Source organism: Homalodisca vitripennis, chromosome X (genome assembly GCF_021130785.1).
Source record: "Homalodisca vitripennis isolate AUS2020 chromosome X, UT_GWSS_2.1, whole genome shotgun sequence".
NCBI lineage: Eukaryota > Metazoa > Arthropoda > Insecta > Hemiptera > Cicadellidae > Homalodisca > Homalodisca vitripennis.
Window position 1 is genome coordinate 20,295,078 of NC_060215.1, and position 16,453 is coordinate 20,311,530.

Consider the following 16,453-nt stretch of genomic DNA (forward strand, 5'->3'; position numbering starts at 1 on the left):
GCTCCGGGACAGAGCCCTCCTGTGAAAATTAGAAAAATAAAACTATAAATAATATTTATGTAACAAACTAACTTTATATAGTAAAGAGTGTCTATAAGAACCAATTGAAATAGAAAAGTCAGTAATAACATATTTGAAGTGAAGCGCTGTCTTCGCGGACACAGGGAGAGTAGCCCAAGGGCTTCAATGTAAATCAATGGCCAAAGTAACCAGTGTCGCTGAAGCAGAGTTCTTGGGCAGAGTTAAGTTGGCACTACACTACAAATGTGTTTAATTAAATTAAATCAGGCTTATTTTCACATTACACTAAATCTCGACGAACCATGAATGACATCCATGTATCATATGTATATTCTGACGCATAACTGTTCTCAATGTTCATGTTAATAAAGTTATTCTGATTATTTTTGGAGTTTTGTAATAAATATAAAGACAGGATAGCATTAGATTTCTAGCAAATATTCTCTCTCAGTTGATGCATTTCGATGTCATGTTTCGTATGGGAATAATAATATAATTATGAGTTTTAAACAAATGTGAACATTTAATTTTAATTTTTTATACAGCAGTCTAGTAATACAACATGAAAAATTGTATAGGAAGAAAATAAATACGTAAACGTTATATATAAAAAAATAGAGTGGACAATTAATTACCTTAATTCTGGAACTAGACTAAATTTTTTTTTACCAAAAAGTGGGTTTTTAAGCCTCCTTATCTATACAAGGTTTAATGCTCTCTTAAGTCTATAGTTAATTTCATTATTGACAGATTTATCTGTCGTTTTAACGGCAGACAATCATACGGAAAAACTAGGTACATTCCCATGGCTAACAAATGGGAAAATGTGCCAGCCTACTGAGTAGAGATATGCTTCAACGACGCTCAGCCAAATTCCATGGTTGCACATGCACGATAGAACTCATTCTTGTCTTCATAGAAATGTTTCATGGACAATTTCAAGCGTAGAGATGAAATTTTTCTCGAGATATCTTGCCACATATACATTCACATCTTTTATCATATTGGGTTTCATATCAGTGTTTAAATAAAAGTCTACACGCCAGTTAACCATAAAATAGAGTTGTATGAGTCTTGGCTACATAATATTTCACATGTTAAAACCTCTTTTAAGCGATGTTTTTATTTACAAATTATTTATTCTCTACTTTCTCTTACTATCATGGTAAAAATTTAGATGATAACACATGTAAAGATATTCGCTAACGCTCAGCCAAATACCATGGAGTGGCATAATCGAACTCCGTGTTCTACATATAAAAATGAACCTTCATGCACGATTTGCGTGAAATCCGCATGTAAGTTCGTTTTCGAGATACAGACAGACAGACAGACAGACAGGAATAACATGTGTCATGTAAAGAAACATTACATACTAATCATGTTTGTTATAGTGTTACATAGTGTTGTAGTATTTGTTACATACTAGCGAGATATAGTCCGCTACGACTACTTATAACTAACAGTGTGGAAGCCGCGCAAAGTTCCTACGTCAAATCAGTTCAGCTAAAAAGGGGAATACCTTTCCACGAATGTGTGCGCGTGCAGATTTCCAGAACCTCTAACACCACTTCAACACGTACACAAATGTCAACACAGAACCGAAACTCGATGGCCTCGATTCAAGCCTGAAAAGTCACACGAGAAAGTGATGTGTTATATGTCATGAAGTGATATTTTACGAGTGTTATCGTCACCAAAGTGTTCATTTATATAGAAGGAACAATAATCCGACGAGAAATCGTACACATGTACCTCGGAACTACACACATGTGTGCGTACGCGTGAGCAGGGGCATGTAATTATGTACGTACTTGTCCACTAGGACGATGGCTCTCAAAACTATTGTAAAATTAAAATTAACAACATCCAATATTGTCTAGCTAACACGTTTTTAAAATTGGCCTACTACAATTGTGTAGGAATAAATAACATTAGGTTCCTTACACGAGGTAGTGATCAAAATCATGATTATTTACCTAAGTACGAGCTTAGAGTTGAAAGTTAAAAAAATTATGTACGTTTTCTAGAATATTGTTATTGAACTGGAATAGTTGTGCTGCTTACTGGTTGTTGTGTAATTGAAGAACAAATTTCTTGGTATTTTGCACGAACGCACGTGCATTCTGGTAAACCCTGAATTTAAAACCATTAGTTTTGTGTCACAGCCTGTACGCGTACATATTGCAAACTATTTTGGTAAAGGCTGTTGTAGTCAGAGTGTTCCTGAATATATTTGTTTGATTTTTGTTATCTCTTGAATTTTCGGCTCATTGAACTGGCAAACATGTGGATACATTGATGAAGAATAATCTATGTTGGTTGCTCTACTGCGAACGACATGTTAAACACGATATATTTGGAATAGTTGAGAATTAAATATAACACGATGAATTCAGCAGAAAGGGGTCAGCGTATTGCGGGGCCATTGTGGTGCTAATCAATAAGTTACACCCTGTAAGCCGTGGAGTCTTCACAAATACGTCAAGTTCGTGACAAAACTTCAATTCATCGTCAGTTACTTTACGGTTCGAAATTTCAACGTTTTATACAGGTCGCAGTGTGGGATAGTACGATAAAACAATATTCACGTAGCACACCCTCTTTGACACGGCTGAGTTAAACACCCACGCGTACGTTTGGAGATATCCGTTAGACAAATTGGCTTGTCTAAGACACGAAGTCAAATTCCCACGAGCTGTGTCAGTAAATATTTATTTTACGTACAATAAACAGTGCGTAAGAAGTCGTGTACCTCCTTTTAAATATTTTAACGGATGTAAAAAATGTTAATTAACGAATTTTACAGTAAATGAGTTAAAGTACTTAAGTTCTTAACTTTTTTTATTGAAGCTGGTAGTGTAGCTGCTTGTACGTTTCTAACTCTTTTGGTGAATTAGTTTTATTTTATAAATCAATGTCTCGGATTAAAGCTAATTAATTTGGTGTTGTTTTAGGCAGAGTCGTGGTTTTCAATCGAGTTCAAGGATTTCATGGTAGCATTCATTTCTTGGACAACATTCATGTTCAAGGATTTCGTGGTCAACATTCGTGTTCAAGGATTTCATGGTCAACGTTCGTGTTTAAGGAGTTCATAGCGGCATTTATTTCGTGGTTCACGTTCGAGGTTGCCAGCTTGCATGATCATCAGCATACAATGGAGTCAAGTTAAAGAAAAGTAATTTGAATGGGAATTTATTTGAGATAATTTGCGAATTTAACAATGAGCGTTCAGGAATTAGAACATTAGGACCGTGTTTTCGATATAAATAAGTCAGCAGCAATTCGTCACAGGCAAAGTGATATTATGTTACTTCAGAGTGATATAATACATTACTATTATCAGCTATGAAGGCTTAGATTGATTTATTAGTGTAGACCTCCCTGTACTTCGTTACAATGTTTAGGTCGGTAATCTAAATTAGATTTTCTACACACGGGAAAGTCTGCAGAAAGGGGTCAACGTATTGCGGGCCCTGAGAAGGTCAATCAATAAGTTACACCCTGTAAACCGTAGAGTCTTCACAAATGCGCCGAGTTCGTGACAGAACTTCGACTTATCGTAAGTTAACTTTGCGAGGTACTTCACGGTTAAAAGTTTATCACTCAATTAAATAAACTTGATTTTAAATGTTTCTTCTATTTTTTAGAAGGTAATCTAGTGAAAGTTCAATACCGTACGATCAGATTTTTAACCTGTTAAACCTGTGTTACATGAAACCTAGTAGACAACATGTTTTATAAGTAATATACTGTTGTGCCAATTAAACTGAATATCACCCTTTTATGTCATAAACTTTTATAAACTATACACATGAAAACGCTCCACAGAATAATCAGCGGTACGTATTTATGCATGACATTGAAAAATATACAAATAATGAAAGGTTTAAAACGAATGGGATGGTTTACAAGAAGTACATACACATGTTCTTTTTTATATAATTAAAGACTCCCCAACACTTTAGACTACTTAAATATATATTTGGCACCATATCAAAATATCAAAAGATTAAAGCAAATGTGTGCTATGGACCTAAAACTAGTCCATTGTTAGTTTTAATTGCAACAAACCTCTCTCTGAACTTAAAAATATAATGGTTTATATAAGTGATAAGGCTTAATGAATAGTCCATTAGTTTGTAAACCTATTTCATGAAACATGTTCATGTAATGTAACAGAATATCCTTACTTTAGTTGAATAACAGATCAGTAACTGTTTTCAAATATACATTATAAACCAAAATAATTACGATAAGTTTATTATACTATTTGATAGCCTTCTTTGCGTAAGAATAATGTAAGATATCGGCCAATACAACTGATAATCTATCTAAAAGTTATTATTTAGAGTCTGTAAGTTCTGAACCTTTTTCATGGAGTTTTCATGGTATTATTGGTTAGTATATCTAATCATCAAATTCTAAAATTCGTGGAAACGGAATACAAGTTGTAATTTTAGTCTGTGAAAATTTCAACTTTGTGGCTTACTGAATCATACATAACTTAGTTAAGGTAGGAAGAGTTGATTCAATTGAATTTTGAGTTTACCTCCAGTTCACCTCCTTTTTATTGCAGCGTCTGGTATCTGACACTGTCTCAGACTTGACTCCTGGAATCTGGAGTCATGTTTATCTGCAGAGATCCAAAGAAAGTCGACGACGAAGAAGCTCAAATCGAAACATTTACATCGTTTCAACATCAGAGACACCTATAAATAGGTGAAGTGGAAAACTAGGTTGTTCCACCGTGCTTAGAGATCGTGTCTATCACATCGTAGTGTACTCAATTATGTACCTGATGTGACAATGAGACTTGATGTCGAAACGATGTAAATGTTTTCGTTTTGAGCTTCTTCGTCAACCACTTTCTTTGGATCTCTTCAGACGAACATGACGTCCAGATTCCAAGAAGCAAGTCTGAGACAGCGTCAGATACCAGACGCTGCAATAAAAGAAACGTGAACTGGAGCTAAGCTAACAATTCAATTACTGAATCATAGTGTGCATCTTGCATAGTATTGAGAAAGTACATAGTACGATCTATGGGGATCTTTACCAGCCTTTCCTCGGAATTATATTTATAGCGTTCTTAAACTAAGTTACTCACATGTTGTTTCAAGTACACGTTGTAACCACTTTCAAAATAGATCAGCTTGTTATTTGAAATGGGGAACTTTCCCATAACTTTTTAGAAACCATCGAAATTTTCAAAAAGGTCAAGCAATAACAACAAATCGCAATCTTCCCATGCTCAGCATGTTCGTTGAAAAATGCTTGCAAAGTTTTATTCAGGGTCTGCAAAAAATCCGAGAAAGGAATTTTATTTTTTGAACTCTTGCAGATAAGGCGTCGAAACTTTTATAAATAAGTATTATACCTAAAAAGCTACATTGTTAAGTAAATATAAATTTTTTTATCATGTCAAGGACGGCCCACAATGTAGTCAGAAGAAAATCTTAAACACAAGCATAAGTCGATATGCATAACATTAAAGGTCTTTAAAAAATTAGTAGAGTAAAATGCTGCAAATCCGACCTAAAACGGACAACCTAAACGGAAATGGCAGCAGTTCAAAGGTGGCTTGGATTTACAATTAGTACTGGTATTCAAGTCCCGGAACGGTTAAATATTTTTGAAAAGTTTTAAGATAGAGCCACAAAACTTGGTAAAAAGTAACTGGACATAACAAATGTAATTTAGCACATATTCGGTGACCCGCTACTTCCTCTGGGTGACGGCCCACATGTAGTCAGAAGAAAATTTTAAATGTAATCATGTGTCGGTACGCACATTAAATTTAAAGGTTATTTGAACTGCTGCCATTTCCGCCTCGGTTGTCCGTTTTAGGTCGAGTTTTCAGCATTTTACTCTAATAATGTGCATTGTACTTTTAATTTAATGAGCATATCAACCTATTCTTATATTTAAGATTTTCTTCTGACTCTGTGAACCGTTCCCAGTACGATGGAACAATTGATATTTACTTAAAAAGTTTATTAGTATAGTACTTAAAGTTTAGTTTAGATACTGTTAAGTATCGTTGATTTATCTGCAATAGTTCAAAAAATTAAATGCCGTTCTCGGAAACTTTGTAGACCCTGTATAATGTAGATATATTATGGATAGAGAACAATTCGGATTAATACAAAACCACAACTGACGCAATGAAGAAACTTTTGGACAATGTTGTCGATTGATTGGAAGGACGTTTAGCATATTTATACAACTCTCCTAACCCCTGACATTGTTGCACCTGCTAGAGAAATTCGGTGCCAGGGATCTCCTACATTTATAGCTAACTTATTATTTTAAAATTAGGACCAATGTTGAAATATAGTCGTTTAAATTAAATTAAAAGTGCCCACGGTGTTTCTCAGAGTGGTAAATTTAAACCTATTTTCAGATTATTTATGCAATCGAATTCACTTGTCTAAAGCGGGAAAATAATTCAGCATACGGATGATACCACTCTTTATTTAAAAATCAAGTCGAAGAGATTTTAAAATGGCATTATTCATGGAGCTCAATGGATAAAATATTTTCAGAAATAAGCATATAAAGTCAATAGAATCAGAACCGGTGTATTGCGGTGTGCTGTATTCATGAATGGACTTGGAAGAAACGTAACTCCAAAAGATTTCTTACGTGTTTCTTGATGTGTGAATGACCTAGGATATAATATTGACAATGTCTGTACCAAAGTTTCTCGAGAAACTAAATTGTGTTATTCAGTATTTAATGTGGCTAAATTAGCTTAAAACACTCACTTCTTGCGTATGGAGCGGGTTTTTTTTGGGGGGGGGGGGGACAAACTGCATATTTTCGAAAACCTTTCAGGGTTCAAGGAATTAGGTTGTCTGTCTTTTATTCTAAACGGATAGTTCAATCCCCTTATTAGCCTTATTTTGCCAATCCTCGTAGGCCGTTGGCCTGTGCAAGGATATTACCAAAGAGAATAAGGGGGGAATTTGGTATAATACACAGTCGATGGTGCTGATAATAAGTGTAACGATAACATACAGAATTTGTGATTTCTAACTTAGATCCAAAGTCCGAAGTCTTAGACCGAGAGGCCACCGATTCTCAAAACCTACCTTGCATTTTTTGAGGTGTCCAGGTACAACATATCATGATGAGATTTAGTTCGAGAATACTGTGAAACCGGTGCCAGAGACAAATTCTGAACTCAACATCACAGGCTACGTTATAATCTCACCTGCCACAAGATATTGCTCTGACCGATCTACAAGGTCTTTAAGAAATAAAAATGGCAACATTCAAAGCGGTTTCGAACTCGTCTTAAACGCCTTTTGTGGCGAAAGCCAAAGATCTGTTGGTGACTTCATGATGAGGCACTGGGATTGATAACACATTCTGCATCTGGGGTGAATGTGACGGTTAAGTAAATGTATACAATGTAAGTTCGATAAAGGACGTTTATCAATATAATATTGTTTGTATATTGCGATAAATCGTTTACTATGTGAAAATGAAATAGTTTAATGTTGAAATAAAGCTAGGTTAGTAGCTGGAGGTCAATCACGAATCCAGGTGACACCTGCTAACGTGAATCTACTGATGAAGGAATAAATCCTCAGAAAAAATATGTCAGCACAGGATATAAATAACAATTCTATATTGTTGATGGAGGCCATGGTATCCTACTATAAATGTATTAAAACTGCCGCTGCATTTCAGTTAAGTTATTCTGTTTAATATATTGAATTATTTACGTGCTATTATAATTTAAACAATTTTCCTCGTGGTAATGGAAATACTTTAATCTGTATAATCTTTAAACAGTCGTTTATTAAGTAAGTTTTTCCCCTTTACATCCCATTAAAGTACAATCGTGATCTCCTGAGAAAAAAAAACAAGTAGATACAACTGTAAATGAAATATGAGTTTTTTAAACTTAACTGTGACGAAAACATACACATTAGAATAATCAGAAAAATGAGGCGCTTGGGTCTTTTTCGTTTAAGGGCCAGCACAAACTCAGATCACGCGATGCTTGCCCGCTGCGCAGCGCTTTGCGCTGCTTGCTCTTTTAGAAAAAAAATTAACTCGAGCTTGCAAATTCCAAGCCCAGATCAACTCACCACGCTTTATTGAACAAGAAAAACTAAGTATAACTCACTCATGGAACTCTTAAATGTAAGTATTTAAGAGCAAAAGATAAGCGGCGTGCGTTTATCACTGATAAGATAAGACGAGTTTATACTAGAAGTAGTACCTGGACTACTGCCCTACGAACTAAAAACACAAAAAAAAGATTAAATGCACTGTCAGTCAGTTATAGTATGTTTGTAAGGTGCTGGCCCTTAAACGAAAAAGACCCAGGCGCTTTACCCAAAACGAGGTGAGAGGTAACTCAAAACTATAAATTTTCCATTACTATATTATGTAAATGATATTCAACACTACTAGCAAATAAATATTAAAATTCCCCATACAGATAAAATACCTATGTTAAATGTTATTTTTTGTTAGAGCTATACACACACTGTCCAAACAATAAAATTAATGAAATTTAAATTTAATGATCAAGAAATGTGAAAAATAAAGATTTGTGGTAATTCCTTTCATCATTAAATCCTCCTTTCCTAAAAAGTGGGTGACATTAAATATGCATGAATAGAAATGCATTTCTCAACAGTACCTTTTGCAGATTTAATATACAATAAATAAGTTTAAAACATAAAATTGGGGAAAAGTACAAAACAATCATCGAGTAGTATTTTTAGTTCTTAGATAGGTTTCTTGATTGACCATTACTTGGCTGGGCTTGTGTTAGTCACTATACAACCCCGCCCCCTCCATTCTACTTTGTAAGCGGATGTACATTACTGGCTCTGCCAGTTTTGGTTTATTATCAGCTGACTAAAGAAGACTCACCACACTGAGGCCGAAGTGCCACAAGATTTTAATTAACTGTTTTAGCAACTTTCCACCGTGGTACGGAACCAGAAAACACTTATTAGAAAAAACTTAGACGATGGTCAGGTAGTCATTCTTTATTGGTTGAGCTTTCGCGAAGTGATATTTGTAGGGCTGGACAAATTTCATTTCTGTCTGTCCGTCCGCATGATACCTCAAAAAACGATTTGAACTATGGATTTGAAATTTTTCATGAAGCTTCATTAAATTATATATGACGGAATACTGAGTTCGATGATGGTGCATGTCCAACCATGGAATTTGGCTGAGCGTCATTGAAGCCTATCACTCAGTAGGCTGACACATGTTCTGTTTCATGAGCCGGGGATGTAAATATTTCTTTTCTGTTTGATTGTATGTATACTCGTCTATTTGTACGAAGGACATGCAGAGACGAAATGAGCCATATAGATTTGAAACTTTTGTAAGCAAGCTTAGCGATGCATGTTTCGTGACAAGTGGTTGTAGCGAACTCTTACCTTGGTTTAATTAATATCGGCCCTTAATATAACAGAGATTTCCGTTTATTTGGATTGAAAAAGTGGAAAATTAACATTTATAATCATCCGTTATCATTGAACTGTGAATTTTGTTTCAATAGTTCATAAGGGAGGTCTGATGTTCAGGTAAAAAAATTCGACTTTCAGTTTTTGTTTGATTTTGTTTCGTGCATCTTCAGCTTTAAATAGGACAAAATTATTAAATTCTGATAAAGAGTTTTTATTGTATAAGTATAAAAACAAAGCGCTGCACGTAATGTTTTAATAGATCGCATATTTAAATACTATTCTTGAAAATTTGTGTTTTTAACACTAAGGAACGTTTTCTCAAACAAAAATAACCAAAAGTTGTTCCATTACTAACTGCTCTTTAAAATAAACCGATGATTTTCAAATGTGCCCAATTAAAAATATACATAATTTTAAGTATAAAACGGTTTTTAGATTTGTTATGTACAGATTTTAAAATTGTTAAAATTATACTTTTTGTATTTTGGCGAATTCTTAGTTTGTTTTGCCATTTAAATAAGTCACAAAAAAAAAAAAAAACACATAATATCTTATGTAGTTCCTGAGAAGAATATCCCTAAAGTTGGAAAGTTTGCATAGGCGAGATAGGACTCCGACTCCCCTTAAGAAGCGCTTTTCCAAATTTGTGGTTTTTTAACACCTGCAAATGTAGTAGAAGCGCAAAACATTGCAAAGCAATCGTAAAGTAGTCTCTAATCAACCCCTAGAGAGTTTTGAGCTTGTGTTCCATTCTCGTAGTTTTGAGCATGAATGACATCTCTTTTCTAATGGCGTGGTTGTGGTTGGAAAGGAACACTGAGAGTTGTCCAACTTGAATCTAGACAACTCACAAGGTTTCGGTTACAGCGCAAATTGCCCTTAAGTTCGAGCAATCTAACTTGTCTATTTGACCCTCCTCTAGTGGGACTTTCTGGTCTGGTAGGTAAAGTAAGTAGGGCACAAACCGTTCGAACACTCTTGAAGATCGTGTAGATGGGATGTCCAAACTTTCTAGAACCTTCTACTATCCATAACGAAACTACTACTTTCTATAACCTTCCATACGAAAAATGTGTTTGACTGCAGTACAGAAGAAGGGCACATCAACTATATACTTGATATTAAATACAGTACCGGACTTCTATAAGGTCCGGCAATCAAGGTTCGGTTGGATGACATTTTTGAATTTTTTAAATCCCTTTTTAGTCCCGGCCCTTTAAATTAATTTTCTGAAGATAATAAAGGAGAATAAAAAGGTTTTAGTCTTTCCGCGACCAATTTTAGGTATTTAAATTAGTGATTAGGGACTTATCTTGTAATTAAGATCATAGAGAAAACAGAGAAGTATGCGATATTTATACTGTTTGTATCGAATATCGTTAAAGGGAACGACATGGTTTTATTTATAAAACTGTAATTTCATTGAGTAATACATTTTAAACATAAAGGAGCTATGGTAGGAAGGGGTGATTCGACGTGAACGTTGAATTTAGATCCAGTTCACCTAACTCTTACATGCAATCTGAAATATGCGTTCTTCGTCACCGACTGTTTTAGGATTCCTTCAGACGAACATGACTCCAGATTTTAGGAGTCAAGTCTGCAACAGCATAAGATTTCAGATGCTGCACGTAAGAGGAAGGTCAACTGGAGCTAAATTAATACATTTTGTATTGATAACGTACAATGTTTTTAAATAACACAGTTATTGTTTCCTTAAGTCACAGATCTTAAAAACATGCACTCCTTTGAGGTTACACAGCATTCCTATCTTAAATGCCTATTAGTCTTCGTGGAGCGATAAAAAAACTCATAGTATTTTATTGAGTTTAACTTGTTAGCTTTGTCACTAAAACGCATGCCGCGATGCACCCACACTGTTAAGATGTGCATTCGATTTTTGTTACTATTTATATTTTAAGAGTCAATATCCTTTGTGAATATTCCTTAAAGACATGAAAGACGTATGAGTTTTTTATCGCTCCACGAAGACTAATAGGCATAAAATAAAAAGAAGTGCCGACATTAATAGACCTTAATATAATTTGTGTATTAATGGATTGAGTTTAAAATATTGCTCACGTTATATTCGTGGATGGTATTATATTAAGATACTATTCGCGATGAAGGCCAACAGCCTCTTGTTTATTGTCTATATATATTTAAAAGAGAGACCGATCTCCTTTTTAGCCTTATTCTGTGTCCTCATGGATCACTGGTCTGAGTGACGATATTATGAAACAGAAAATGGGAGAAGAGTCGGTACAGTACAAGGTCGATGGTGTGCTGATAAAAAGTACAACGGTCACAGACAGGATTTGAACCCGCGTTACCTTTAACTCAGGTCCAAAGTACAACAGTCATATATATATATATATATATAATATATATATATATATATACATCATATATGACTATATACATATACATACACACACACACACACACACACACACACACACACACACACACACACACACACACACACACACACACACACACACACACACACACACACACACACACACACACACACACACACACACACTGTATATATATATATATATATAGAAAAAAGGCCAACATTAATATGTTCATGTATTACATTTTGCATTACGCTTTTTCAGGTAAAATTAAAAAATAATGAAACACATAACATAACCAAAACATAAATGTAAACAGATAAATAAATTAATAAACATAATATTTTTGAAATTTTAAACACATGTTCAAACTGTGAGTGTAAAGATGTAATGATATAAATTTACTATCGAAGATTCAATCCGTAAGGAAATTAAGATTTTGTGACAATTTTTTTTTCTTTTTTTTTTTTCGTTCCAAGATGTAAGATACTAATCTTTGTTCTTTCTAGTGCCTACGTTTCTTTCTTGGCCGATATTGCAAATACTGTATTACATTCATTTCTTAAAATTTCAACAACTGTGCATCAGAGTAACGTAAGCTAAATGTGGCTATATGTTTCATTACCCAATCCATATTTTAACAACGCTTGCCAACAATCTCTGTACGTTTGTTTTGTATCTAACAAGAACTAAAAAGTCTAAAACCGCTGCGTTCCGTTCCGTTCCATATTTCCATTTGTTGAACTGCAGTGTCCACAGAGTAAAGAGCGCTGCAACTTTTTTTTCCACGGCCTTCTGTATATCATCCACGCTAAGTTAAATATACTGCATAATGTCTTCATCTTGTCCATTGTGTGTTAAGAAAGTGTTGGACACGGATGAGGGAGTTTCCTGTGATGGCGCCTGTAATCGTTTGGTTTCATCGAGAATGCCTTAAAATGTCAAAAGCTGAATATTTGCGTCTAAGTGGAAATAATAATGAGAAGTGGTACTGTACTAGAACCGATTGCACAGCTCTCACTAATCAGCCTCTACAGTTGCTCACAGTCCAGGTGAGTACTGTTCTCAACAAATTGGATGATCTTTTAAACAAAGTCAGCAAAATTGATGAAATATCCAAAGGACATTGTTGGGATTAAATCTGAGGTAACAGCACTACACAATACTTTGTCTAACCTTGAGCCCAAGAGTGTCTGCAGTTGAGGGTAAGATCGTGGAACTTGAAGATAAAATAAGCACCTCACTCCAACTAAACAATTCATCTAATGCTGAAGAAAACCATAGCAGAGATTAACGACCGTGCTCGTCGTGCCTCTAATCTTATGATCTACAATTTGATTGAATCAAAAGATTCCAATGTTGAAAACAGAAAAAAGCATGACACCAACACTACTACTAGTTTTCTTCGAACCTTTCTACCCAACTTTGATCCCGTTGCTTTGAAGACTTTTCGAGTTGGTAAAGTAACTAACAAAACAAAACCGAGACCTTAAAAGTCGTACTGAGTAGTGAGTCTGATGTTTAAACTGGTTCTGCAAAACTTCACCCCTGAAGCTCTGCCGCTATGGATGACGATTTCGCTGCTGTAAAGCTCTCAAGGGACAGACTCCACGTGAACAAGAGTATTTCCGCCTTCTGAAAAATGAAATCCACGATCGTGAATCGGGCGGGGAAAGAGGTCTTGTCATCAAATACAGGAACAGTGTACCATATATTACAAAAAATAAAAAAAACTAGAAGTCATCAACGGGCCACCAAAACTGCTGACTTGTTTTTTTTTCCAGAATGTTAACGGGCTAAGAAGTAATTGAATTTGTTCTCTAGATCTGCAGCTTCCTGTGCATATGATATCATTGATCTTGTTGAGACTAATTTGGCACCAGACATTGGCGACTCTGAACTCGGTCTGTCAGGATATTCTGTTTTCAGATGTGACAGATCTCTACTTACCAGTCGCAAATCAAGTGGAGGAGGTGTCCTGATTGCTGTGCGGGAACTCTATCTACAGCTGCAGGTTATCAACAAGTATCAACACATTTGAAGGAGTTTTTGTGTCATGTGCCAAGTCCTCTTCTTGTTTTGTTATAGGCAATGTCTTACATTCCCCCAAATAGCCCCTCATCTCATTACAACACCAATCTTTGTGATGCTTTCGAGGAGGTCTCAGCGCAGGCGGGGAACCCCGACAATGTAATGTTAATGGGTGATTTCAATTTGCCTGATCTTTATATGGATAATTTTGCCTGCTCTGGGAGCAGCGATTGCTCTCGTTCCATTATTGATCTGGCGGCTACACTTGACTTAAGACAGTACAATTCTATTCGCAATTACCGCGGTGTTTGCTTAGATCTCGTTCTATCCTCCATTCCCTTCGACTAAGGTTACTGCTGCGGAGGATCTTCTGTTACATGAAGACAAACACCATCCTGCGCTTTTCGATTTCCTTTTCTGTTGATTTGCCATCTGCATCAAGGGAGCCTAAACAAGTCATGGACTACAGAAACTGTGATCTTGACTCTGTTTTTTCGGCAGGTACAAAACCTTGATTACCCAAGCCTAACAGACCTATCCCAATCGGAGATAACATTCAACTTGTTCTTTTCTAAACTTAGTGAGGTAGTGATGTCAAATACTCCTCTAAAAGTAATATATCCTACTAAATTTCCAATATGGTTTACCAAGGACCTTAAAATCTTAACTTTAAGGAAGAAAAGACTTCATAAGAAGTATAAAACTATCAGGAGACTTTCATGACTATGAACATTTAAAAAGGGCTAGGAGAGAGTGCAAAATACTTTCACACAAATGTCATGATGAATATATAAGTAGAATAGAGAAGAGCATCCCGGGAAACATCAAGTTCCTTCTGGTCTCATGTAAATAGCCAAAAGGGCTCTTCTAATCTCCCACCAAGAATGTTTTTATGGCAATGCTGAGGCACATGAAGCTCATGGCAAAATGCAATCTTTTTGCTGAATTTTTTTTACCATCAGTTTATAGTGACTCTGATGTCATCGCACTTCGTTCGATTTTGAATGGAATATGTCTATCTCTAATTGTCCTGTTTTTGCCACAGACATCCAACGGAAAGCTTGAGTTATTGGATCAGCACAAAGGAGCAGGTCCTGACGGCGTACCCCCACTGGTACTTAAGCATTGTGCTCACATTTTGGCACCACACCTTGCTTTGCATTTTGGGGCCTTACTTAGATCAGGTGTCTTTCCTGCCGTTCCTCAAGCAGAGTTGTATTGTTTCGATTCACAAATCAGGTGACAAAGCAAATGTTATGAACTATCGTCCTATATCTATTCAACCTGCCATTGCTAAAGTGTTTGAAAGTGTTGTCTCGACTTCCTCTACTTTCGGCTTAGCCGTTGTATGGTAATGGAACAGCATGGATTCATGAGAGGACGCTCGACTGTGACGAAATCCTCTTCAATTCCAGGAAGTCGTCACTTCTGCGCTTGTTAGCGGTCACCAAGTGGACTGCGTCTACCTGGATTATGCCAAAGCATTTGACAGGGTTTAATCATCATATTCTGCTTGCAAAGCTGCATGATATGGATTTGTGGGTCCCTGTTAAAGTGGCTGGAAAGTTATCTACTGAACAGAGTGTTTTCTGGTCAAATGTGATGGCACTACATCAACGCCTTATCCTGTCCTTTCTGGCGTACCGCAGGGATCCCACATTGGACCCCTGCTGTTCAATCTATTTATAAATGACATTGGAGGTGTTATTACCACTAAATTTTCCATGTTTGCTGATGACATCAAAGTTTATACCTGTGTGCTTAGTGAGCAAAATCAACTAGATCTGCAATCATCATTGATCAGTATAAGTGATTGGTGCAACAGCAACTCCATGGAATTAAATTTTTCCAAGTGCAGGGTAATGACATTCAATCGTGGCAGGAGCTGTCGTCATTTCAACTAAAGTATCAATGGCAAACAGCTTGAAAGAGTGTTCAGGATGCGTGACCTTGGTGTTATTCTAATACTCTTCCCTAAGTTAACAATGACCATATTTTGAAACGTCACTTCTAGAGCCAATGCGCTCATCGGTTTCATTGTAAGATCTACTAGAGACTTATTAGATCCCCAATCACCATGGTCAATCTATACAAGACCCTAGTACGCCCTGTTTTGGAATACGGTTCTGTAATTTGGTCACCCTATCAAATTGGCCACAATGAGATGCTGAACAGGGTTCAGGTACATTTTGTGCGTCTCCTCGGAATACGACTTGGATATACCTTTTCTGGGCACTCCAGTGGCTGAAGTGGAGGACATGTTTGGCTTGCAGTCCCTCCTCTCTCCGGAGGAAGTTCCTCGACCTTGTGTTTTTTGAACAAGATCGTGAGTGGTGTGCTGGATTGCCCGGTCATCTAAGCTACATCGACATCTCCATCCCAAGAGGTACTAGGTCGAGGACAATCTTCCAGAGAAGATCCATGCCCTCATACTATGCATATAACTCATCGGTCCCAAGACTCCTCCGCTGTGGCAGTGACGTTGGCTCCACTGATTGACTTCTTCATGAGGCCAACTGGATTTAGAAATGAACTGTTTCAAATTATTTATAAGAAACCCTAGTTGGGCTTTTTTTGTGTTGGTAT

At 36.2% G+C, this 16,453-nt stretch overlaps 1 protein-coding gene across 1 annotated transcript in view; it reads right to left on the reverse strand.

Annotated features, from left to right (window-relative positions):
* Window positions 1-16,222, reverse strand: part of LOC124369386 — a 54,781-nt gene extending 38,559 nt beyond the window's left edge. The window contains exon 1 of the mRNA XM_046827385.1: window positions 16,091-16,222. Within this exon, the coding sequence (XP_046683341.1) occupies window positions 16,091-16,222 (132 nt within the window). The remainder of the gene's footprint in view (window positions 1-16,090) is intronic.
* Between the last annotated feature and the right edge of the window lie 231 nt (window positions 16,223-16,453).